This window comes from Ornithorhynchus anatinus, chromosome X1, assembly GCF_004115215.2.
Source record: "Ornithorhynchus anatinus isolate Pmale09 chromosome X1, mOrnAna1.pri.v4, whole genome shotgun sequence".
In the NCBI taxonomy this organism is placed as follows: domain Eukaryota; kingdom Metazoa; phylum Chordata; class Mammalia; order Monotremata; family Ornithorhynchidae; genus Ornithorhynchus; species Ornithorhynchus anatinus.
Window position 1 is genome coordinate 115,834,108 of NC_041749.1, and position 26,104 is coordinate 115,860,211.

Genomic DNA, 26,104 nt, shown 5'->3' on the forward strand with positions numbered 1-26,104 from the left:
GCCTTCTGTCCCGCTCTGATGCACACACTTTCTGTAAATGACAAGTCAAAGCTCTCAGGAAGCTGTGCGGAGGCTCAGCGCCCCGGGACAGGAAGGAAGCCAGCAGAGAGCTTTGGGGTTTTTTCTTGCGCTCTCCCTCCGCGACTCCCATCTCACCCCCAGCTGCGCAGTAACACAGACGTGGCTGGCGAGGGTGCCCAGCCTGCTACCACCTTCCCTGACCCAGGCCTGGAAAATCTGCCCACCCTGGGCAGGCTGGATCCTGCTCACCCGACCCACTCCTTGCCAGGTAAGCTCTTCTGGGCTGGGTTGGAGGGTGGGGGTTGTCCAGGGACAAGGCCAGGTGGTTTGCTCTGGGTGGTGCCAGGGCCAGTTCTAGGGGGTTGCTTAGGGGATATTATATGCCAGGGCACTGGGGCCGGCCACAGGTGGAGAGATCAGGGCGGTGGGGGAGGCTCATTGTGTTTCAGGGGACAGAGGACAGTCTGGAAACCGAAGGCAAAAGATGAATTATCACTGATTCCTTTCACTTCCATTTTACTGTCCGAAGACACAGAATGAGATAGGAATGCCCCTCCCCTGCCCCCTCCCTGGGGGTTCCCCCACTGAACCCCATCAGAGCCAACCCCTGTGGCTGGCCCAGCCTGGGCCCCCCCAAGACCAGCTCTGAGCTCTGTGCTCTATCTGGCTGATCACATCTGTGTCCTCCCTGTCCACATCAACCATGCCTAGGCCACAGGAGGTTGGGAAGATAAGATCAGGGTGAATAAGACAGGCGACTGTGGAAGTGCATACAGGAAGGAGAGGGAGTGGGAGCTCTTACCAGGCCAACACTTGGGGCTAGAGATGAGGGCTAGAGGCCAGGATTGGACGGAGTAGGCAGGGGGAGGGGGCAGGCTACTTCACTGGTTACCCTGTGGCTTATGAGATTGTGGCCCCCATGAAAGACTCAGAGAGGTGATCCTCCAGCCCTGGAACATCCCCTCCTCACAAAGGCTTGCACTTTCTTGTCCACGAACACCAACGAACACCCTTTTCCTCCGCTCCTCCTTCCCTCCCCCCAACTCAGAAAGACTGTAGGACACGTGGCCAGCCAGCCACATACATAGAGGTCCTGAGATGCACCCAGACAGAACAAGAGATTTATCCCCTGCCTCTGGGCGACTCCCCTTGCCCACATAGGGACAGACACCGAGGCCCAGGGAATGGCTTGAAGCAGGTACCTTGCCAGTGGTAGTAGGGGGAAGAAGGGCCCCAGCTTAGGGCTGGCTTGGCTCCAAATGTGGATTCAAACCTCCCTTCTGGGGCTGTGGGAGCTAGGGGGTGGGAAACATTGGAATTCCATTTGGTGGATAACCTGGCTAGGAAGTCATGGGGCTATTAGGGAAGGGAAGGAGGGAGGGGGGAAAAGAGGGAAAGGGAGCATTGTGGGTGATAGGAGTGGATGGGGGTGGGCTGTTGAACCTTTTATTTCCCTACCTTATTCCCCCTCCCTTCTGGGTCTGTACCCCATAATCGCTTTGATCCTTATACCACCTTCAGCCCCCCAGCACTTATGAACATGTCCTTATATTCTGCTGCTTCCCCTACCTGTCATTTACTTTAATGTCCATGTTCCCCTCTAGACTTAAACTCTTTGTGGGCAGGGTTTATGCCTAACAACTCCGTTGAATTGCACCCTCCCAAGTGCTTTGTACACTGCTGGGCACACAGTAAGCACTCAATAAATACCATTGCTTGATTAATTGACTGAGTACTAGACAGGAGTCTAATCAGCATAACCAGAAGGCCCAGCCCCTTCCGTTGAGTTCTCCAACCTGGATATTGGCACTGCCTGCATGCCAGTCAATCAATGACATTTAGTGAGCGCTTACTGGGTGCAAAGCACTGTACTAAATGCTTGGGAGAGTCCAGTACAACAGAGTTGATAGACTCTGCCCACAACGAGTTTATGGTCTAGGGGAGGAGTTTACAGTCTAGTTTACAATCCAGGACAGGCAACGCCCCCATCTCCCCCCTCATTCTGTAGTCTCTCATCCCACCTCCGCTCACTCTCTACTCTCCTCCCCATTAGGCTCCCCACTGCCCTGGCCATGGCGCCCCTAGGGGAAGACACACCCCTGATCGGGGGTCGCTCCTGCAGTCTGTCGTCCAGTGAGGTGGGGGGGCTGCAGCTCCTCCTGTACCATCACACCAACGCCCCTCGCTCGGTGCCTGACTCATCCTGGATCCTGACCTTCTCCTTCGGGGAGTACTCTGCCGAAGATCTCTGCATCGCAGCTGCCAAAGCCTGTGGTGAGGGTTTGGGCCAGGGGCTCCTGAGAGTGGGTGTACATAGAGTCATTCCCCCACCCCTGAGGATGGGGGATACTGAGGTGCAGATAGAGTGAAGAGCCTATTCTGGTGCCTTGGAATTGGGTGTGAACTCAGTTTGTATGTGTGTGTTTGTGTGTGTGTGTGTGTGTAAGAGTTCAGGAGCCCCTCACAAGAAGTATCTAGACTACCAGGTGAGCCACTCCCACAATGCGCCGCTCTATTCTCACTCAAAGGGGTCAGAGAGTGTTGGTTCAGACCACTTCCTGGTCTGCTCTGAGAGGAACACTGCCAGCTCTGAGGGAAATGGATTAAAACTCTCTCCTCCACCAATCGGTACTGACTTCTCCTGAGCCAGCGGGGGCTGTGGGGTGAAAAATTTGCTTTGGCTGTGTGGATGCCAGGGTTGGACAAGGTATTTTGGAGATCTTGAACTAGGGAATGGCCCTTGGCCCCATCTGTTTGGCTCTCGGGCAGGAAACGTGAGAGGCTCTGCTCCCCCAATCCCACCCCTAATTTCCCCTCCCTCCTCCAGGGATCCTGCCCGTGTGCCACAGTCTCTTTGCCCTGGCTACAGAAGATCTGAAGTGCTGGTTTCCGCCCAACCACATCTTCACAGTGGATGACACGAGTGCGCAGGTCCTCGTCTACAGGCTGAGGTAGTGCCCTTGGAGCTGGGAGGGGGAGGAAGGGAGGGGCTGAGAGGCTGTGGTTTCCTCCACGCGATGCTATCAAGCAGGGCACTGAGCTCTTCACACAAGGCAACATGGCTGGCCAGGGCCTGGGAGTGGGGGGGAACCCTGGGTTGGGGCCTGGAGGGGGGTGAGAGGTGGAAGAGCACTGAGGATGCAGAGCTCTATTCTCTGCAGACAGCCAGGAAGGAGGAGCCCCTTCCCCCAGCCCCTTCAGCACCCCCCTCAGAGGACTCACCCTTTCCCTTGGGTGTCCCCCACCAGGTTCTTTTTCCCAAACTGGTTTGGCCTGGAGAGATGTTACCGCTTCGGGCTGAGGAAAGATCGAGCCAGCGCCATCCTAGACTTCCCCGTCCTTGACTACCTGTTTGCCCAGGTCAGCCGCCTCCTGCATCCCCCTGTGTCGGCCAATCGCCAAATCACTCAGATTGATTGTGTGCCGAGCGCTTGGGAGATTACAACAGAGTTAGAAGACCCAGTCCCTGTCCTCAAGGAGCTGACGGTCTAGCAGAGAAGACAGAGACAGAAAATAAATTACATATAGGAGGAAACCTTGAAGATGGCCTGGTTCTGGGTCCCCGTTTCCATGGGCAACACCCCCCAGAGGGGTCTGGACTGGGTCACCCCTGGCCTGAGGCCCCAGGGCTGATTCCGGTTGTCCCGGGAGGCCAGGGTCTCTGTCATGGAGGTCTGGAGAAGCCCCAAGAGGGGCCGTGGGAGGGAAGAGTTTGAGAATCGCCCTAGGGAGCTGAAAAGCAGCAGGGCAAGGGGTGGTGCCACCTGGGCATCTGTGGCTAGTGGGTGACGTGTTGGGGCTGGGTGGGGGTGGTCTCAGGCCCGCAGTGACTTTGTCAGTGGGAGGATGGAGTTCAGCTTGAGTCTGAAGGAGCAAGAGGAGTGTCTGAGCTTGGCTGTGCTGGACCTGACCCAGCTGGCCCGGGAGAAGGGCCAGGGCCCAGAGGAGATCTTCAAGAGTGTCAGGTAGGTGTTGACCGGGGAGGGAGGGCAGGGGGACCCACTCACCCCGGCCCCCAGGAGAGGGTGATCTGGGTGGCAGGGGCAGCCGTGGTGACCTCATCCCTACCCCTTCCCAGCTATAAGTCCTGCCTCCCGGAAAAATTCCGACGGCAGATCCAGGGACTCAGCTTCCTGACCCGGAAGAGGATCCGAAAGACCGTGCAGCAGTCCCTGCGGCAGGTGGCTGGGTGCCAGGCCGACGGGCGGTCACTGAAGCTCAAGTACCTGATGGACCTGGAGCGGATGGACTCGGCCTTCCCGCCCGAGACCTTCCCCGTGAAGGCCCCTGGGACTGGGCACAGTGAGGGCGCCTGCCAGTTTATCCACGTGTCTGGGGAGAATGGCATCTCCTGGAACTCCAGTGGCAATGAGGTGGGGGCCCCGGGCCCACTGAACACAGGCCCCTGGGTACCATGCCAACCTTGTGGAAGGGGTCAGGGACCAACTGAGGTTTCTGGGAACAGGTTGTTTTCTCCTCCCCTGAACCCTAGGGCACAGACAGACTGGCAGGGGTGCCCATGCCTGCTGGGCACAAGAGGTTGGGCACTCACTTTGGGGCATGAGTTAGTGGCCAACTGGCTCCTGCACTGACCTTTGCACTGCCCTCCCCACCCCCCACCCCAGGAGAAGATGACCATAACCCCGCCCTAAAGCCGTAGTGGGTGACCTGTCTGTCCCTCCCTCCATCCCTCTGCCCAGGGCTCTCAGCATTTCTGCGACTTTCCCGAAATCACCGACATCAGCATCAAGCAAGTGAGTCGGGACGGCAACCCCAGGGAGACCCGGCTCGTTACTCTCACCAGGACAGATAACAGGACCCTGGTAGGTTGGGCCATGAAGTGAGCTCTCAATAAACACCATCGACCGATCGATCGGGCTCCTCTTCCCATCCGTCCGTCTGGGAAACTGACGGGGGCTTTCATCTGCAGGAGGTGGAGTTCCCCACTCTGCGGGAGGCCCTGTCCTTCATCTCCCTCATCGATGGCTACTACCGCCTCACGGCCGATGCTCACCACTATTTCTGCAAGGAGGTTGCCCCACCGCAGCTCTTGGAAAACATAGAGGACCAGTGCCACGGCCCCATCACGTGAGGCCTACCCTCCCCTCTGCTTCCCCCACCTCCCAACCGCCTCCCCGCTCCTTCCTGCCAGCTTCCAGGGTTGGAAATAAGTACTTTGGTAGATCCTACATAAATACTACTTGACATCAGTTAGTCAGTCATATCTGTTGAGCACTTACTGTGTGCAGACCATTGTACTAAGTGCTTGGGAGAGTACGATATAACGATAGACAAGAGAAGCAGCATGATGTAGTGGATAGAGCACAAGCCTGGGAGTCTAAACCCAGCTCTGCTACTTGTCTGTTGTGTGACCTTGGGCAAGTCTCTTCACTACTCTGGTCCTCAGTTCCCTCATCTGTGAAATGGGGATGAAGACTGTGAGCCCCACATACATGGGACAACCTTATTACCTTGTATCTACCCCAGCGCTTAGAATAGTGCTTGGAACATAGTAAGTGCTTAACAAATACCATAATTATTATATTCCCTACCCACAACGAGCTTTCAGTCTCCCCACCTACTCCTGCTAGCTCAGCAGAGGAACTAGTAATATTAATAATAATGATGATGATGATCATGGCAGTGATTAAGCCATGATCCAGACATTGTGCCAGACATTGTGCTAAGCACAGGGGCAGAAACAAAAGCAGGGTGACCTAGTGGCTAGAGCCCAAACCTGGGAGTCATAGGAGCTGGGTTCTAATCCCAGCTCTGCCACTTGTCTGCTGTGTGACTTTGGGCAAGTTACTTAACTTCTCTGTGCTTCAGTTACTTCATCCATAAAATGGGATTGAAATTGCCAGCCCTCATGGGACCCAATTACCTCATATCTCTAACTCAGCGCTTAGAACAGGGCCTGGCACATAGTAAGCACTTAACAAATACCATAAAAAAAAAAAGATCATCCAATCAGACACAGTCTCTGCCTGCCCCTGTGGAATTGACAGTTATTTCTAAGAGACGTGACCTACTGACCTGGTGCCTAGGGAGCTCAAGGGAGAGAGCACATCTCCTCCAGAAAGCCTTCCCCATTTAAGGCTTCTTTTCCCCAACTCACTCTCCCTTCTGTGTCATCTATGCACTTGGATCCTGGGCACTTGGTATTCAGTCCACCCTCAGCCCCACAGCACTTATGTCCATTATCTGTAATTCATGTATTTATATTGATATCTGTTTCCTCCGTTAGACTGTAAGCTCGTTGTGGGCAGGGAACACGTCTACCAACTCTGTATTGTACTTGTATTTTCCTAAGCACTTAGTACAGTGGTCTGTACACAGTAGGTGCTCAACAAATAAATAAATAAATAAATTGTATTTGTTGAGCACTTACTGTGTGCAGAGCACTGTACTAAGCACTTGGGAGAGTATAATTTGACAGAGTTGGTAGATACGTTCCCGGCCCACAACAAGCTTACAGTCTAGAGGGGGAAACGGACATTAATACAAATAAATTATGGATATGTACATAAGCACTGTGGGGCTGAGGAAGGGGTGAATAAGGGAGCACATCCAAGTGCATGGATGATTCAGGAGGGAGTGGGAGAAGAGGAAATGGAGGGCTTAGTCAGGGAAGGCCTTTAGGAGGAGACATGCCTTCAGTAAAAGTTTGAAGTTGGGGAAAGGAATTATCTTTTGGATATGAAAAGGGAGGGCATTCCAGGCCAGGGGCAGGACGTGGGTGAGAGGTCGGCAGCAAGATAGACAAGATCAAAGTACAGTAAGTAGGCTGGAATTAGAGGAGTGAAGTACTTTATAGGTAGATAATAATTAATAATAATTATGGCATTTGTCAAGCATCTACTAAGTGCCAGTCACTGTAGATACAAGCAAATCGGGTTGAACACAGTCCCTGTCCCATGTGGGTCTCACAGTCTCAATCCCTATTTTACAGATGAGGTATTTTAGGCACAGAGAAGTAAAGTGACTTGCCCAAGGTTACACAACAGCCAAGTGGTGGAGCCGGGATTAGAAACCATGACCTTCTGACTCCCAGGCCCATCCTCTATCCTCTATGCCATAAAGGGGTCTGGAACCCCTGGGGTGGGGTGAGGGATCTAGGGGGCAGCCCAGGAGTCTGCCTCAGGGCCCGGGCAGGGAGTTGAGACCACCCCCCTCGCCCCCATCTTCGGGCTTAAGTCTCTGCCGTGGTCTGTTTCTTTCACTAGGTCCGAGTTTGCAGTGAACAAGCTGAAAGTGGCGGGAGGAATTGCAGGCTCCTACCTGCTGCGTCGCAGCCCCCAGGACTTTGACAGCTTCCTGCTCACCATATGCATCCAGGTCCAGAGCCCAGCTCCCCTCCCCCACGGACCCCAGGCAACCCCCAGCAGCTAGGCCATGGAGGCCCAATCAATCAGTGGTATTGATTGAGCATTTACTGTGTGCAGAGCACCAGACTAAGTGTTTGGGAGAGTCCAAAACAATAGAGTTGGTAATAATAATAATCATAGTGGTGGTCCTTGTTATGCACTTAGCGCTAAGTGCTGGGGGAGTTACATGATAATCAGGTCGGACACTATCCCTGTCCCCAAATAACCCTTTCCTGCTGAGTGGGGGGTCGGGGGCGGGGGATGGAGGGCACTGATGGGTCTCTCTCTGCCATCACCCCCCAGACCCCGCTGGGCCGGGACTACAAGGGTTGCCTGATCCGGAAGGATCCGTCAGGCAGCTTCTCGCTGGCCGGGGTGGGCCGTCCCCACTCGAGTCTACAAGAGCTGTTGGCCGCGGCCCAAAACACCGGCCTGCGGGCTGATGGGTTCGCCCTCAATCTCCACACTTGCTGCCCTCCCCGGCCCAAAGGTAAGCCCCTCCCGGCTTCCCCCCACCCCCGGGACTGTGGGATCAAAGGGGGTCGGAGGGTTAGTGGGGGGGATGGAGGGGGTGGCGCTGGGTAGGAATGGTGGCCCCCCCACCCCCACCTTTCTCTTTCTCCTCCTCCCCTGTCCCCCTTTCCTGATAGAGAAGCAGCATGGCCCAGTGGAAAGAGCACAGGACTGGAAGGCAGGGGACCTGGGTTCTGACCCTGGCTCTGCCACTTGCCTGTTGAGTGACCTTGGACAAGTCACTCTACTTCTCCGGGCCTCAGCGTCCTCATCTGTAAAATGGAGATTCATTGCCTGTTCTCTCTCCTAGTTAGACTGTGGAGTCTCAGGTGGGACTGGGACGGCTTCAGATCTGATTGGACTGTCTCTACCCCAGCGCTGGGTAGATAATAATTATTTAACAAATCTTGCAATTTTTACTATTTTCTCATCTTCCTCCATCCTCCCCCAGAGAAGTCCAATTTGATTGTGGTGCGGAGGGACTGCAGTCAGCTACCCTCGTCCCCTTCGCCGCAGCCCCGGCTTCAGCTCAGTCACATGATGTTTCACACCATTCAACCCGAGAGTCTGCAGTGGGTAAGGCTCAGTGGGGAGGGGCTGGGGCGGGCCGGGGTGAGGAGTCCGGGGAAGGAATGGACTGAGGGGGAGCGGGGAAATGGATTGCAGGTCAGGGGCTGGAACCCAGAGACCAGCGGAGACCCTCAGCAGTTTGCCCAACTTCCTTTCTCCCCAGTCAGAAACACCCCTTCCCCACAGTCCCACACCTCTTTTAGGGTTCTGTGCCACATTGTGGAGCAGAGGGTCTGTCTAGGAGCCCCAGATTTGGGAGGCAGGGAGGGGGAGCTGAGGTGAAGAAAGTGGAATCCCTAAAGGCAACATCGCTTCCTTCCCCGACTCAGTTTCCCTGCCTCCATCTCTCCACAGCACGAAAACCTGGGCCACGGCTCTTTCACCAAGATCTATCGGGGCACCCGGCGGGACATGGCAGATGAGGAAACGCGGGAGACTGAAGTGCTTCTCAAAGTCATGGACAGCACCCACCAAAATTGCTCTGAGGTGACCACTGGCCCCTAAGCCCTGGGCTCTTTTCCCAGCAGGGGCAGATACCTTGCTACAGGAGGGATTGCAGTTAAACCTAATAATAATAATAATAACAATAGTGATGGTATTTGTTAAGTGCCAGCCACTGTACTAAACACTAGGGTGGATACAAGTAAATCAGGTTGGTCACAGTCCCTTGTCCCATGTGGGGCTCCCAGTCTCAATTCCCATTTTACAGATGAGGTAATTTAGGCCTAGAGAAGTCAAGTGACTTGCTCAAGGTCACACAGCAAAGTACTGGATCTGGGATTATAACCCATGATCTTCTGACTCCCAGGCCCCTGCTCTATCCGCTACGCCATGCTGCTTCTTTAATCGTAATAATATGGTATTTGTTAAGCACTTACTCCATACCAAACACTGTACTAAGCGCTGGGGGAGCTATAAGATAATCAGGTCAGCTATAGTTCCTGTCCCACACGGGGCTCACAGTCCAGGTGGGAGGGAGAACAGGTATTGAATACCCATTTTACAGATGAGGTAACTGAGTCACCGAGAAGAGAAGCAGCATAGCCTAGTGAATAAAGCACAGGCCTGGGAGTCAGAAGGACCTGGGTTCTAATTCTGACTCCACTTGTCTGCTGGGTGACCTTGGGCAAGTCACTTAACTTCTCTGTGCCTCAGTTACCTCATCTGTAAAATGGGAACTAAGTCTGTGAGCCCCACTTGGGACATGGACCGTGTCCCAACTGATTACCCTTCTAGACTATAAGCTCCCTCTAGACTGTAAGCTCACTGTGGGCAGGGATTATGTATGTTATATTGTTGTGTTGTAGTCTCCCAAACACTTAGTACAGTGCCCTGCACACAGTAAGCACTCAATTAATATGATTGATTGATTGATCTACCCCAGAGTTTAGAACAGTGTCTGGCACATAATAAGCGCTTAACAAATACCATCAAAAAAAGTGAAGTGACTGGCCCAAGGTCACCCAGCAGAAAAGTGGCAGAGCTGGGATTAAAACCCAAGTCTTCTGATTCCCTGGCCAGGGCTCTTTCCACTAGACTGTATTGCTTTCCTAATTTCAGAGCTTCCTGCCCAGCAGGGGGTTGAAATGCTGGCACAGTAAGGGAGATGGAGTAAGGGAGACTGCTTCCCTGGGGCAGTTTTTTCTAGGTGGAGATGGGTAGTGGGGGTGGGGTACCAGAGGACCCCAGGAGGACATGTTTACCAACGCTTTTGTATTGTATTCTCCCAAGCGCTTAGTACAGTGCTCTACACACAGTAAGCGCTCCGTAAATAGCATTGATTGATTGATTTTACACTTAGGACTCCGTGACTCCTCTTCCCACCTCCCCACCCCCATTCCAGGATCTAATCCAGGCCCAGGGAGAGGAGAGAGGGCACATTCCCCCCCTCCCCCTTGAAGCTTTGGGAAGTCCCTGGGATGGAGCCAGGGGAAGGAGAGGAGGATGGGGGTGGGGGGAGGGGGTCTGAGCTACCAGAGCTCACTCTATCCCCCCTCCCTGTCCCTCCTCCACGGTCCAGTCCTTCCTGGAAGCGGCCAGTGTGATGAGCCAAGTCTCCCACCAGCACCTGGTGCTGCTCCACGGGGTCTGCATGGCAGGAGACAGTGAGTATTCTGTGCCAACTGTGCCCCTAGGCATGCCACATCGGGGGGGAGGGGAGGGAGCTTCCTCAAAGCCCCCAGGGTCTCCTTCCTCTCCCACCTCCTGTGGGACCCCTCCCCCCGGTAAAGGTCCACCTTGCTAGCCTGTTCTCCACCTCCTGAAATACAGCTGGACTTTGAGGCTACCTTCTCCCAGCTGGGCCTGAGCTAAGGTTTTCGGCCTGCAGGGCCGCGATGAGTGAACTTTGGGGCAGCCCTGACCCCGACCCCTCTCCCCGCAACCACCCATAGGTATCATGGTGCAGGAGTTTGTCCGGTTCGGGGCGCTGGACACGCACCTGAAGAAGCACACCCCCAACATCACTGCCAGCTGGAAGCTGCAGGTAGCCAAGCAGTTGGCCTATGCCCTCAACTACCTGGTGAGTCCCCACCCCCACTTGGATTTCTGCTTAGGGAGCCAGGGAAGGGGCATTTTAGGGCAGGGAATGTGTCTGTCAAATTGTTACATTGTATGCTCCCAAGTGCTTAGTACAATGCTCTGCACAGAGAAAGTACTCAATAAATGCGATTGACTAGTAGTCACAGTTGTCGTCCTAGTGATGGGATCGATTGATTGAGCGCCCCCTGGGGGCCGTGCACTGAACTAAGCCCTTGGAAGAGTACAAGAGAAGCTTGAGTCACGGTCCCTGGCCTCAAAAAGCTTCCCCTCTCGATGGGGCAGATGGGCAGAAACATATTTACAGATGGGGGAAATCAGAATAAATAGCTAAATTTACACGTGTTGAAGCTGGGTGGATAGAAGTAAATCCATATGAGGGTTGACGTGACTCGGGGTGTTGGGAGGTATTGGAGGAAGGCTTGCCAGATGCGGGGATTTGGGGAGGACTTTGGAGCTGGATTGGCAGGGTGGGGGTTCCAGGTCAGGGGAAAAGCTTGAGGACTTCAGAACACGGTCCCCATCCAAGTCCTGGTCTGGGTCCCCCTGAGGGGAAGGGAGATTTACCCCAACTTGCCTCCGGCCCTCAGGAGGACAGACGCATCGTCCACGGCAACGTCTCTGCCAAGAAAGTGCTGCTGGCCAGGGAAGGGGATGGGGCCAGTGGGAGCCCCCCTTTCATCAAACTCAGCGACCCCGGGGTCAGCCCTGCAGTGCTGGCCAAGGAGCGTGAGTGTTTGGGGTGGCGGGGGCGGGGGGGGGGGGAGGGGAGGCGAGGAGGCTTTGAGGAAGCTTGGAAAAGGGGGGGAAGCAGTACCAGGAAGACGCCCCTCGCCAACAAACTATATCCCCCAGTGCTCCCCCATCACCAGGCTCCAGGAAAGGATCTTCATCAGGAATCTGAAGGAGGTACCCTCAGATCTGTGGGCAGGGAGCAAAGGAATAAGGCTGTGCCCCTGATAAGGGGAACAAACGCCATCCCTGCACTCCTCCACAGTCCTTACTGACCGCATCCCGTGGGTGGCCCCCGAGTGCCTGTGGGATCCCAAGAGCTTGAGCCTGGAAGCTGACAAGTGGAGCTTCGGCGCAACAGTCTGGGAGATCTTCAGTGGGGGCACCATGCCCCTGAGCACCCTGGAACCTGCAGAGGTTAGTGCCCCTCATCATAATTATTAATACCATCATCATTGTGGTATTTGTGAAGAAGTACTTACTATGTTTTCAGGGTAGAGACAAGATAATCAGTAAGCTCGTTGTGGTCAGGGAACGGGTCTACCAACTCTGTTTTATTGTACTCTCCCAAGAGCTTAGTACAGTGTTCAATAAGTGCTCAATAAATACCATTAATTGGTTGATTGACTGATAATAGAAGAGAAGCAGCATGGTGTAGTGGATAGAGCACAGGCCTGGGAGTCAGAAGGTCATGGGTTCTAATCCTGGCTCTGCAACTTCTCTGCTGTGTGACCTTGGGCAACTCATTTCACTTCTCATCTGTAAAATGGGGATTGAGACCGTGAGCCCAATGTGGAACAGGGACTGTGTCCACCCCGATTTACTTGTCTACCCCGGCGCTTAGAACAGCACCTGGCACATAGCGCTTAACAAATGCCATAATTATTATTATTATAATAGGGTCGGACACCATTGTGGTCTCCCAGTCTAAGAGGAAATAATAATAATGCTGGTATTTGTTAAGCGCTTACTATGTGCAGGGCACATTTCTAAGCGCTGAGGTAGATACAGGGTAATCAAGTTGTCCCACGTGAGGCTCACAGTTAATTCCCATTTTACAGATGAGGGAACTGAGGCCCAGAGAAGTTAAGTGACTTGCCCATAGTCACACAGCTGACAAGTGGCAGAGCTGTGATTCGAACCCATGACCTCTGACTCCCAAGCCCGGGCTCTTTCCATGGAACCACGCTGCTTCCCCAGGAAAGGAGAATAGGTATCTATCCCATGTTTTGCAGATGAGGTAACTGATAACCAGAACAGTCAAGTGACTTGCCCAAGGATACACAGCAGATAAGGGACAGAATCGGGATTAGAACCCAGGTCCTAGGGTTCTTTCCACTAGGCCATGCTGCTTCTCTCAGGGAAGGGTGAGCGGCACGGGGAAAAGCCCTCCAGATCTGAGTAGAGGGATCAGCCTGGTCCAGAGGAGCAAGAGGGTGCTTCCGTAGACTCAGAAGCCCCCTGTGGGACAGAGACTGTGTCTGACCTGATGATCTTGCACCTACCCCAGCGATTAGCACAGTGCTTGGCACCCTGTATGTGCTTAACAAATACCACAGTTACTTATTATTGTACCTACCCCGGCGCTTAGGGCCATGTTTGGTACATAGTAAGCACTGGACAAAGCCTACAGTTACTATTATTGCAATCTCCAGTGGGAACTTAAATCCGTCTGCCCTGGTGGAGGGCTCTGGGCTGGAGACTATACCCAATATTGCCACTAGAGGGCGCTGTGGTAGTGCAAATCGCCTTGCCCAGCTCCTGTTTGGAGGGATAATAATAATTAATAACATTATTATTATTATCATTATTATTATTATTATTATTGACTACAGAGTGGGTAAGGCTAGACTTCTGGGGACCTGGGAACCTGGGTCCTCAACCCCCCTGCCCCGCCCCGATCCATATGCTGCAGAAACTCCAGTTCTACAAGAAGCAGCACCAGCTGCCTGCACCCAAGTGGACGGAACTGGCCAACCTGATCGGGCAGTGCATGGATTACTCTCCTCCCCGCAGACCCTCCTTCCGCGCGGTCATCCGGGACCTCAACAGCCTCATCACCTCAGGTACCTGCTCTGGCATCAGGGGAACTCGGGGGTTAGCGGGAGGGGCACCCGGGACCCACCGGTGTACTTGGGGACTAGCCTCGTGTGGCATCAGATGAGGTGGTCTTGGCCAGGGTGGCCTCAAGGGTGTGGTGAGCAGCTCTGGCACAGGTGGGAACCCACCTCCTTCAACAGCTCCCTCTCCCTCCGCTCCCCCAGATTACGAACTCCTCTCGGACCTGTCCCCCAGTGAGTTGGCTGTCCGAGACGGGTTCTGGCCCAGCACCAATCTGTCTGCCTGCCAAGACCCCACGCTGTTTGAGGAGCGCCATCTCAAATACATCTCCCTGTTGGGCAAGGTAGGGCATGGGAGGGGAAGGAGCAGGTTACCCAAGCTGTTGATGGAGGGAGAAAGGGCATCATCTTCATCTTCATTATCCACCAGTCCTCCCCGAGCACCCTTAATGGGCAGAGGCACTGTACCAGCTACAGGCCCTCGGGGGAGGGGCCATGTTAGAGAACCAATCCACTCCCTGTCCTCAGGAAGCTCCTGATCTGAAAGCGAAGAAGGGGAAGTCAATACCCAAAGGGCAAAGAGATTCAGAAATGACAGGGTTGAGTTAAAGGGGTGGAGTGGGTCATTGTCAGGAGAGTGGGTGGGGTGAAGCTGGAAAGGTTTTCTGGAGGAGGTGGCTGTGAGTTTCACTGGGAAAGGAGAGCAGGAAAGGTGGGAGGAGGGAGCCGTGGGGGCGGGGGGGAGAGGACCTGCTCCGGGGGTGACGAGGTTGGAGAGTGGAAAAGGGCCGCCCAGAGACAGGCTGAGAGGGTGAACCCCATATGGGACAGGGGCTATGTCCAATGTGATGATCTTGTATCTGCCCCGGTGCTTAGTACAGTGCTTAGCACATAATAAGTGCTTAACAAGTATTATTATTATTATTCTACAGGAAGGCCAGCCAGCAAGGGAGCAGTGGGCTAGTGGAGAGGGGGAGGCGAAACCAGACAATATGGGTGTGGTTAGCAGGTGGCCAGACCCAAGAGCCAAAGTCCCCTTGGTACCCCTCCTTCCCTGCCAACTAGTCTCTCCAGAACAGCAACATTTCCATGACTGAACCCCAGCAGGCTCCACCCTTCCTGCTCCCGCCATGCTGTGGGTTCTGTTAGAAGGAAAGTTGTCTGGTCCCTTGAGATTACCTTCCCTGGGCACAGGCACGGAGGGCAGAGGCCACTTGTGTCCCCTAACCTCAGCGCAGAGCCTCCCCCAGCCTCTCTACCCAGCCTCTGCTCCAGCCCTCAGGACTGGACTCCTTTCATTCAATAGTATTTACTGAGCGCTTACTATGTGCAGAGCACTGTACTAAACGCTTGGAATGTACAAATCGGCAACAGATAGAGACAGTCCCTGCCCTTTGACGGGCTTACAGTCTAATCATCCTGGACTCCTGGGTTCCTGTGTTTGGGTTTGGGGGCAAGAGAAAGCCCATTGACCAAATTGTTGCACAGTCCCTCCAACCCTCCTCACCCACACCCAACCTTGTCCCCCGAGACCCTGCTGAAAATAATGGCAGAGGGTGCAGGCAAGTGGCAGGCAGGAGGGGGCCCTGGCTCAGAAGGGAGGGTGGGCAGGGTGGGGTGACGCCTGCTTCCTTTGGGGCCAGGGCAACTTTGGGAGCGTGGAGTTGTGTCGCTACGACCCCCTGGGGGACAACACTGGGGAGCTGGTGGCTGTGAAGCGGCTGCAGCAGAGCACGGCGGAGCAACTCAGAGACTTCCAACGGGAGATCCAGATCCTCAAGTCTCTCCATAGCGACTTTGTGGTCAAATACCGGGGTGTCTGCTACAGCCCAGGTGAGCCCCTCCTGCCCCACCCTATATCCCCATAGCCTCTCCAGCCCCCCCACTCTGGGCTGGGGATGGGACCAGCCCCCTGCTCCCCTCTCCACATTCCCCTCCCTTTCCTCATCCTTCCCAGGATTAGGGAAATTAAGGGAGAACAAGGGCAGCTGGGGCCTGGGAGAGCAGGTTTCTGAGTTCTCTCAGAATCCGGGGGGGTGGGGGGGAAGGGGAAAGGGGGAGCCCTTGGGAAGGGCAGGGGTGGTGCTTGGATGATGGATGGCTCTCCCTCCCCCTCCCCTGTCAGGCCGGAAGAGCCTGCGCCTGGTCATGGAGTACCTGCCCAATGGCTGCTTGCGTGATTACCTGCAGCGCAACCGCCAGCAACTGGATTCCCGGCTCCTACTCCTTTATGCTTCCCAGATCTGCAAGGTGCGGGGGTTGGGGCACAAGTGGAAATGGCAGGGGGGTAGGAGGTGGGAGGGGTGGGAGGGGACACTGGGAGGGAAGGAGGGAGGGAGAGAAGAGTATGGGTGCCCTGGAGGACAAGAAGTTAGAGTCTGCCTGACTCTGCCCCCACCAAATAGAGTGACTGTCATCAGGGCTTGATGAGGCAGTGGCAGAGGGCATGAGGCCCGCTCCACCTATCCCCTGGGCTGAAGAGCTTCCGAGACTTGGCCATGTCTAATGGGAAGTCTCCCGGCTGTTTGGAGCCATTGCTTCCAGATTTCCCCTCCGGAATGAGAGGGCCTTGGCCGTAGGGCAAAAGCCTCAGAGGTCACCGGGGGTGGTCTGCTCTGTTCCGTGACCCTTCCCTCCTCTCCTTACAGGGGATGGAGTACCTGGGTTCTCAGCGCTACGTCCACAGGGACCTGGCCAACAGGAACATCCTGGTGGAGAGCGAGACTCATGTTAAGATCGGGGACTTTGGCCTGGCCAAGATCCTGCCCCAGGACAAGGAGTACTATGTGGTTCAGGAGCCCGGCCAGAGCCCCATCTTCTGGTGCGTTGCCCTTCTTTCCCCTCACCACCCTCAACCCAAGACATCCACCTCGGTTTCTCTTTAACTGTTTCTTTCCCGACCAGGTATGCCCCAGAGTCCCTGTCTGACAATGTCTTCTCCCGGGAATCTGATGTCTGGAGCTTTGGGGTCGTGCTATATGAGCTTTACACCTACAGCGAGAAGAGCAGGAGTCCTTCAGCGGTGAATGTCAATACATCAATCAGTCATATTTATTGAGCGCTTACTGTGTGCAGAGCACTGGACTAGGCATTTGGGAGAGGGCAATACAACCCAGTTGGCAGACATGTTCCCTGCCTACTTGTCTGCTGTGTGACCTTGGGCAAATCACTTCACTTCTCAATGCCTCGGTTATCGCATTTATAAAAGAGGGATTAAGACTTTGAGCCCCATATAGGACATAGACTGGGTCCAACCTGATTAACTTGTACCTACCCCGGTGCTTAGGACAGTGCCTGGCACATAGGAAGTGGTTAACAAATACGAAAAAGAAAAAAACAGGACCTGACCATCTAGAGACCATCCCTAGCTCATTCATTCATTCAGTAGTATTTATTGAGCGCTTCCTATGTGCAGAGCACTGTACTAAGTGCTTGGAATGTACAAATCAGCAACAGATACAGTCCCTGCCCTTTGATGGGCTTACAGTCTGATCGGGGGAGACAGACAAGAACAATAGCAATAAATAGAATCAAGGGGAAGAACATCTCATTAAAACAATAGCAAATAAATAGAGTCAAGGTGATGTACATCTCATTAACAAAATAAATAGGGTAATGAAGATATATACAGTTGAGCGGAAGAGTACAGTGCTGAGGGGATGGGAAGGGAGAGGGGTAGGAGCAGAGGAAAAGGGGGGAGAAGAGGGTTTAGCTGCAGAGAGGCGAAGAGTTGGGGGGGTAGAGGGAGCAGAGGGAAAAGGGGAGCTCAGTCTGGGAAGGCCTCTTGGAGGAGGTGAGCTTTAAATAGGGTTTTGAAGAGGGGAAGAGAATTAGTTTGGCAGAGGTGAGGAGGGAGAGCATTCCAGGACTGTGGGAGGACGTGGCCCAGGGGTCGACGGGGGGATAGGCGAGAACGGGGGACGGTGAGGAGGTGGGCGGCAGAGGAGCGGAGCGTGCGGGATGGGCAGTGGAAAGAGATAAGGGAGGAGAGGTAGGAGGGGGCAAGGTGATGGAGAGCCTTGAAGCCTAGAGTGAGAAGTTTTTGTTTTGTGCGGAGGTTGATAGGTAACTACAGGAGGTTTTTAAGAAGGGGAGTGACATGCCCAGAGCATTTCTGCAGGACGATGAGCCGGGCAGTGGAGTGAAGAATAGACTGGAGCGGGGAGAGAGAGGAAGAAGGGAGATCAGAGAGCAGGCTGACACAGTAATCTAGCCGGGATATAACGAGAGCTCATAACAGCAAGATAGCCATTTGGGTGGAGAGGAAAGGGCGGATCTTGGTGATATTATAAAGGTGAGACCGGCAGGTTTTGGTGACGGATTGGATGTGTGGGGTGAACGAGAGAGCCGAGTCAAAGATGACACCGAGGTTGTGGGCCTGAGAGACAGGAAGGATGATCGTACCATCCACAGTGATAGGGAAGTCAGGGAGAGGACAGGGCTTGGGAGGGAAGATGAGGAGCTGAGTTTTGGTCATGAAGCACTGGGGTAGATACAGGGTAATCAGGTTGTCCCCCGTGAGGCTCACAGTCTTCATCCCCATTTTACAGATGAGATCACTGAGGCACAGAGAAGTTAAGTGACTTGCCCACAGTCACACAGCTGACAAGTGGCGGAGCTGAGATTAGCTCACTGATCCCACCCTGCAGTCTGGGGCCCCTCCATTCTTCCTCTGCCTGGCTAGCTCCCTCTTGCCCTCCAGGGCCTAGACCAGGGCTGGATTCAACTTCCAGGGAGCCTCTGGGCTAATCGATTTTGTGGAACACTGCATGATGTTTGGTGTCTTTAGGTCACATTGCATATAATAATTATGGTACTGGCTAAGCGCTTATTATGTGCCAAGCACTGTTCTAAGTGCTGGGGTAGATACGAGGTAATCAGGGCTCTTTCCACTAAACCGCGCTGCATATGAAGCAGCGTGGCTCAGTGGAAAGAGCACGGGCTTGGGAGTCAGAGGTCATGGGTTCTAATCCCGGCTCTGCCACTTGTCAGCTGTGTGACTTTGGGCAAGTCACTTCACTTCTCTGTTCCCTCATCTATAAAATGGGGATTAAGACTGTGAGCCCCACGTGGGACAACCTGATCACCTTGCATTCCGCCCCCAGCACTTAGAACAGTGCTTTGCACATAGTAAGCACTTAGCAAATACCATCATTATTATTATTATTATATGATGGGGTCGGTGCAGGGCCCAAAAGGAGAAACCAACACTGCCACGCACTGAGGGGAATGGGAGGGTGGGGGTCCCGAGGGGTGCCCGGCCTCTGGGCAAGCAGCTCTGGAGCATCAGGGGCACCGTCCTCTAGAGTTGGAACTCCCATTCCCTAAGCACCGAGCATGGGTGAGGCAGAGTCAAACCTCGGAAAGCTGGAGGGAGCCAGTCCCCCGCTGCAGCCCCTGAAGTCCTCGCATTAATCTGACCCCCCCCTCCGCTGATAGTTTCTCCCACCTTCTCCCCACCCCCTTCTCCCCTTCCCTCCAGGAGTTTCTGCGCATGATGGGATGTGACAGGACGATGCCCATCCTTTGCCACTTGCTGGAGCTTCTCAAGGAAGGCAAAAGGCTACCCACTCCCCCTGGCTGCCCATGGGAGGTAAGCGGGTGTCACCTCTCCAGGTGGCCAGAGGGCAGGGAGGTTGGGAGAATGGCCTCTGGAAGTAAATCAAGGACAGCGACTCAACTTGGGGTGGGAAGACTGGAGGCCCAGTTAGGGTCATGGGTCAGAGAGGAGAATCAAGGGACGGGACCACTTTGCCTAAGACTTGAACTGTTGAGAACAGACAGAAGGGAGGCTTTTTATTGCCAGAGACAATGAGATACCTACGTTCTTTGCAAACACCTCTCCACTATAGAGGAAAAGCCATAGAAATGAGCCAATAAATAGGCAAAGGGAAATAGTCATTTGCCTTCTTGAAATCCTTAAGATAAAAAGTCCCCATTGAAACAACAATAAGCTAGGGGTTAAGGGAAAGATCAATCAATCAGTCAATCAATGGAATTACTGAGTTCTTACTGTGTGCAGAGCACTGTACTAAGCGCTTGGGAGAGTACAATACAGAAGAGCTGGCAGACATGTTCCCCGCCCACAGGAGCTTACAGTCTAGAGGAGAAGACTGATTTTTTTTTTTATGGTAAGAGCTTACCCTGTTCTAAGTACTGGGGTAGGTACAAATTAATTAGGTTGGACTCAGTCCCTGTACCATATGGGGCTCACAGTCTAAGCAATAAAATCCCCATTTTACAGTTGAGGAAACTGAGGCACAGAGATGTTAAGTGACTTAATGATTGTGGTATTTATTAAGTGCCTACTATATGCCAGGCACTGTACTAAGCGCTGGGGTGGTTATAAGCAAATTGGGTTGGATACAGTCCCTCTTCCATGTGGGGCTCACAGTCTTAATCCCCATTTTACAGATGAGGGAACTGAGGCCCAGAGAAGTAAAGTGACCTGCCCTAGGTCACACAACAGACAAGTAGCAGATCCGGGAGTAGAACCCAGGTCCTTCTGACTTCCAGGCCCGGGCTCTATCCACTAGGCCACGTTGCCTCTCTATGAAAATAAATTATGGATATGGACAGAAGTGCTGTGGGGCTGAAGGTGGAGTGAATAACAAGTGCTTAAAGGGAACAGATCCAAGTGCAAGGGCGATGCAGAAGGGAGAAAGAGTAGGGGAAATGAGACCTTAGTTGGGGGAGATGGAGGAGGAGTTGTGATTTTAATAGGGCTTTGAAGGTGGACTGTTGAATATGACAAGGGAGGCCAGACCAGAGGGAAGACATGGGTGAGGGTCGGCAGCGAGACAGACAAGATCAAGGTACAGTGAGCAGGTTGGGACTAGAGGAGTAAAGTGTGGGGGCTGGGTTGTAATAGGAAATCAGCCAGATAAGATAGGAGAGGGCAAGGTGATTGAATGCTTTAAAGCCAATGGCAAAGAGTTTGTTTGATGTGGAGGTGGATAGGCAACCACTGGAGGTTCTTGAGGAGTGGGGAAACATGGACTGAACAATTTTTTTAGAAAAATGAATTGGGCAATAAAGTGAAGTGGGGAGAGAAAGGAGGCAGGGAGGTCAGCAAGAAGGCTGATGCAGTAGCCAAGATGGGCTAGGATAAAAGCTTGGACCAACATGGTAGCAGTTTGGATGGAGAGGAAAGGGCAGATTTTAGTGATGCTGTGAAGGTCGAACTGACAGGATTTAGTGACAGATTGAATATGTGGCTTGAATGAGAGAGTTGAGTCGAGGATAATGCCAAGGATACAGGCTTGTGAGACAGAGAGGATGGTGGTGCTGTCTACAGTGATGAGAAAGTCATGAGGAGGACAGGGTTTGGGTGGGAAGATGAGGAGTTCTGCTTTGGACATGTTAAGTTTGAAGTGTCGGTGAGACATCCAAGTAGACATGTCCTGAAGGCAGGAAGAAATAGGAAACTGCAATTAAGGAGGGAGGTCAGGGCTGGAGATATAGGGAATCATCCACATAGAGATTGTAGTTGAAGCCATGGGAGCGAATGAGTTCTCCAGGGGAGTGGGTGTAGATGAAGAATAGAAGGGGACTCAGTACTGAGACTTGAGGTACTCCCACAGTTAGAGGGTAGGAGGCAGAAGAGGAGCCCGTGAAAGAAACTGAGAATGAGTGGTCAGAGAAATAAGAGGAGAACCAGGAGAGGACAGTGTCAGTGAAGCCAAGGTTGGATAATATTCCCAGGAAAAAGGGGTGATCAACAGTGTCAAAGGCAGCTGAGAGGTTGAGGAGGATTAGGATGGAGTAGAGGCTCTTGGATTTGGCAAGAAGGAGATCATTGGTGACCTTTGAGAGGGCAATTTCTGTGGAATAAAGGGGATGGAAGCCAGATTGGAGGGGTTTGAGGAGAGAATTGGAGGAGAGGAAGTGGAGGCAGCAGCTGTAGACAACTAGCTCAAGGAGTTTGGAGAGGAATGGTAGGAGGGAAATGGAATGATCACTGGAGGGAGCCATGGGGTCAAGGGAGGGTTTTTTAGGATATGGGCAACATGAGTATGTTTGAAAACAGAGAGGAAGAAGCCATTAGAAAGTGAATGGTTGAAGATGGTGGTCAGGGAGGGAAGAAGAGGGGGGCAAGTGCTTTGATAAGGGGCAAAGGGATGGGGTCAGAGGCACATTTTGAGATGAGGTGGGAGATCTCCTCTTGAGATACTGCTGGGAAAGATGAAAGAGTTGAGACAGGAGGAGAGAGGGACTGGAGAGGAGCAGGGGGGACTTTAGGGAGATCATGCCTAATGGTTTCAATTTTATCAATAAAATACATGGCTGGGTCATTAGGGGCAAGAGATTGTGTCGGGAGGGAGGGGCGGACAGGGGGTTTGAAGAGGGAATATGGTTGAAAACAACAAAAACCTGAGCTGAGCTTGTTTCAAGTATTTGCACTGTGCATACTGCATAGTTCCCAATACAATGCTAGTAAACTGATTCAGTGTTTCCGATACAGCAGCACAGTGTGATATTGCTTGAATTGCTGAACAGCGCCAAATTGTGTTCAGGCCAAAGTGGATGCTAAAATGTCCAGTTATGGCAGGAATGACTGTACTCTGGACCCAGCCCTGGGAGAGTGATCCATAGGGAAGAGGAGTTTGGTTGGGTTTTAGCACAGTCTGACCCACGCTCTTCCAACGCTATCACCGATCAATCAATTCATCTTTCAGTAGTATTGCTCAATCAATCAATGGAGCTTATTGAGAACTTACTGTGTGCAGCGCACTGTACTCAGAGCCTGTGAGAGAGTTGGTAGGCACATTCCCTGCCTGCAAGGAGCTTACAGTCTAGTCTACTGTGTGTAGAGCACTGGGCTAAGCATTTGGGAATGTGCACAAGAGTTAGCAGACACAATCCCTGTCCTTCAAGGAGTTTACAACCCAGAGTAGGAAACAGACACTAAAATAATTTACAACTAGAAGGAAGGAGGGAAAGCAGATATGGACATGAATTAGAGCTGAAGTAATAGGGTGTGTGAGAAGTGTATATAAGTGCTCTGGGAGGTTATCAGTATGCAAATGTGTATCTATAATTCTATTTATTTTGATGCTGTTGATGCCTGTCTACTTGTTTTGTTGTCTGTCTCCCCCTTCTAGAGTGTGAATCCATTGTTGGGTAGGGATTGTCTCTATTTGTTGCCGAATTGTACTTTCCAAGTGCTCTTGGAAGTCAGAGGTCAGGGGTTCGAATCCCAGCTCTGCCACTTGTCAACTCTGTGACTGTGGGCAAGTCACTTAACTTCTCTGTGCCTCAGTTACCTCATCTGTAAAATGGGGATTAACTGTGAGCCTCACATGGGACAACTTGATTACCCTGTAACTGCCCCAGTGCTTAGAACAGTGCTCTGCACATAGTAAGCGCTTAGCAAATACCAACATTATGAGAAGCAGCGTGGCTCAGTGAAAAGAGCACGGGCTTGGGAGTCAGAGGTCATGGGTTCTAATCCCAGCTCTGCCACCTGTCAGCTGTGTGACCTTGGGCAGGTCACTTAACTTCTCTGGGCCTCAGTTACCTCATCTGTAAAATGGGGATGAAGACTGTCAGCCCCACGTGGGACAACCTGATCAGCTTGTATCCCCCCAGCGCTTAGAACAGTGCTTTGCACATAGTAAGCACTTAACAAATGCCATTATTATTATTAATAATAATGATAAATATTATTGAATGAATGAATGAATAATTGGCACTGAAGTACTGAAGTGATTGTTGTAGATTAGGGGAAAAACCTGATTAAACTGTATAAGCTTCCTGGAGGAGATGTGATCTCTGAAGACTTTGATGGAAGGGAGAGCAGTAGTGTGCAGTATGTAAAAGGGGAGTGAGTTCCAGGTGAGGAAGGGTGTGAGACAGAAACGGCAGGAGAGATGAGAAGGAGGCACAGGTTGGCTTGAGAAGAGCGAAGCGTGGGAGCTGTTTGGGGAGAGGAGTGCGGACGAGTAGGGGTTGGGAAGAGTTGATTTGAAGGGCTTAAAGTCACTGATCAGTAATTTCTGCTTGATGCACAGAGGAATGGGGGATTTTGAGGAGGGGGGAGACATGCACAGAACAATGTTTTAAAAATGATCTGGGAAGCAGAGTGAAATATGGGCTGGAGAGGGGAGAGGCTGGAGGCAGGGAGGTCAGAGAGGAGGCTGTTGCAGTAGTCACCCTAGGATATGTCAAATACCTGGACCAGGGGGTGTGTTGGGAGTTTGGATGGAGAGGAGGGAGTGGGTCCGGGAAATGTTATGGAGGAAGAAGTGGCAGGTTTGGGTTGAAAGAGAGAGAGGAGTCAAAGACAATGCCCAGGTTACATGCTGAAGAGACAGGGAGGAGGGAGTTTTGTTGACTGTGATAGCCAAGTCAGGGGGAGGAGCGGGTCTGTGGGGAACACGAAAAGTTCAACAGCATCACCATCCTCAGCCTTGGCACTAGAGAACCCAAAGGCGGGAAGGGGCAGCAGGGCCGGAGGAAGGGGTGCCTGCTTCTGGTCTCACTCCTTGTCCCTGCCATCTCTGTGTTTTCTAGGTGCACGAGCTAATGAAGAGCTGCTGGGCTCACAATCCATGGGAACGGCCGTCCTTCAGTGCCCTGGGCCCCCAGATCGATGCCCTGTGGGATGAACGGAGCAGTGGCCGGGGGTAGATGAGTGGGGGGCCTTGATGGAGCCCTCCCCTCCCCCCTGCCTGCCATCAACCCCACCCCCCATCCTCTTTGTGGGGTAAATGGGTGATCGAACTGCTGACCTGAGCCAAAGGGCTCAGATAGAACACTGGGTGGGGCAGCTCCAGGAGCCTAAGTGCCATTTCTCCCCCGGCCCTCAAAGAATGGGAGGTCAAGACTTTCTACCCACCTCAAACACCTCTGCTACAAACTGCCCCCTACCCTGAGGACTGGTGCCCAGATCAAGGTCAGGATGCAATGGTAGAAGCAACAGAGAGCTGGAGGAGGGTCAGCATGAAATCACACGCTGGCTGGTTCTCTGCCCGGGACTTCCCGTCTCCTCTCTTGGGCTTCGTGTCCCTCCTCCTCTTGCCTCTGGCTCACTTCCTTCACCTCCGTCCAGCCTCTACCTTGTTCAGTAACATTAAGGTCCACCTTCTGAAATGAGTCATTGCGGAGCCAGAGAAACAGCCAGACTAAATGGGTTGAACAGAAGGGTAAAAGAGTGAGTACTTCAAGTGGTTTATTGCCAGTTGAGGATTACCCGGCAGGAAGAAGAGTCAGTTCTCCCTCCTTTCCCACTGGACTGGCATACAGAGACAAGGCAGTATAAAATGAACTAAGTTTTTTGTAGAAAAGAGAGGGTTGGGTTCAGATCCAAGAACAGCCTATGTTTTTTTCTAGGTAAAACTAGGTTCACTCTACAAACACACGCACACAGACTCACACATGCACATGCTTGCAGGCTTATCTGGATTAGACACAGAAGGGCCAGGGAAGAAACAGTTGAAGGAGTTTCTCAGAGCAAGCTAAGAAAGGGCTTAAGGTGGGGGCAAGGGTGTAAGAAAGTGAAAACAGCTTTTTCTCTTCAACAAACAGCCAACTGAAGGACAGATAAAGAGATTTCTATTTTGACATGGAACAGCTCAGTGTTTGTTGTGTCACCAAGGGGCATGGTGATGAATTGGCTTCAGTGAAACAAAAAGGGCTAGTGTGAGTGGAATTCATGCAGGAAGGGTGGGGGACACCGGCACCCAATTTTAAGACATTTGTCTCCGCTAGTGAAGCAGAATGGAATGCTCCCTCTATGACAGCTCTGTTTTCCCGGTTGAATTATTTCCCCAGAGACCCACTGTAGCACGCAAAGCAGCACACCTTCAGCACACCTTCAGCACACCAGGTGGCCCTTGGCCCAATCCCCCAAGGAAGGATAAAGGCAATCTGTTGGATTTAGAAGACTGTCATTTATTGTTTAAATTTGCCATGACCCTGTAAGTGTTATTTTATTGCTCCATTCTGGGACTGTCAGTTGTTCCCCTTCCATCTGTGGTGCCATGGCATGAGGTCTAAGTTTCACCTAAATGGTAACCACCTCCCTTCCCCGCCCTCTAACCCTCTAGCCCCAGCCTCCCTCTTCCCTCTAAAAGGTTGAAAAAATACTGCTGGGAGGAAAGCAAAATAAATTTTGCAGGTAGTTTCAAGGACTCCTTTAGGACTCATGGACTACTTTCGGCTCTGCCTTCTTGACCCCTGACCTGCCCAAAGTTTCTGCTGAAAATAAGCTGCTGATTGTGACACACACACATACACCCCCACCCCCCACCCCCACCCCCGTCTCCCTTTGTCCAGGCCCAGTGATTGTGTCTCACTGAT

At 52.7% G+C, this 26,104-nt stretch overlaps 1 protein-coding gene across 1 annotated transcript; it reads left to right on the forward strand.

The window, feature by feature from the left end:
- Positions 1-147: 147 nt before the first annotated feature.
- Positions 148-25,684, forward strand: JAK3 (Janus kinase 3). The gene is made up of 24 exons (XM_029052196.2): positions 148-289; positions 2,075-2,295; positions 2,849-2,972; positions 3,270-3,381; positions 3,841-3,986; positions 4,100-4,394; positions 4,722-4,844; positions 4,952-5,109; positions 7,248-7,359; positions 7,692-7,878; positions 8,353-8,477; positions 8,826-8,957; positions 10,492-10,576; positions 10,865-10,992; positions 11,600-11,738; positions 12,007-12,158; positions 13,657-13,807; positions 14,006-14,145; positions 15,445-15,634; positions 15,927-16,051; positions 16,450-16,622; positions 16,706-16,823; positions 19,284-19,394; positions 24,317-25,684. The coding sequence occupies exons 2-24, from the start codon at positions 2,094-2,096 to the stop codon at positions 24,431-24,433; spliced, it is 3,345 nt and encodes a 1,114-aa protein (XP_028908029.1). The 5' UTR covers positions 148-289; positions 2,075-2,093; the 3' UTR covers positions 24,434-25,684.
- The last annotated feature ends 420 nt before the right edge of the window (positions 25,685-26,104 follow it).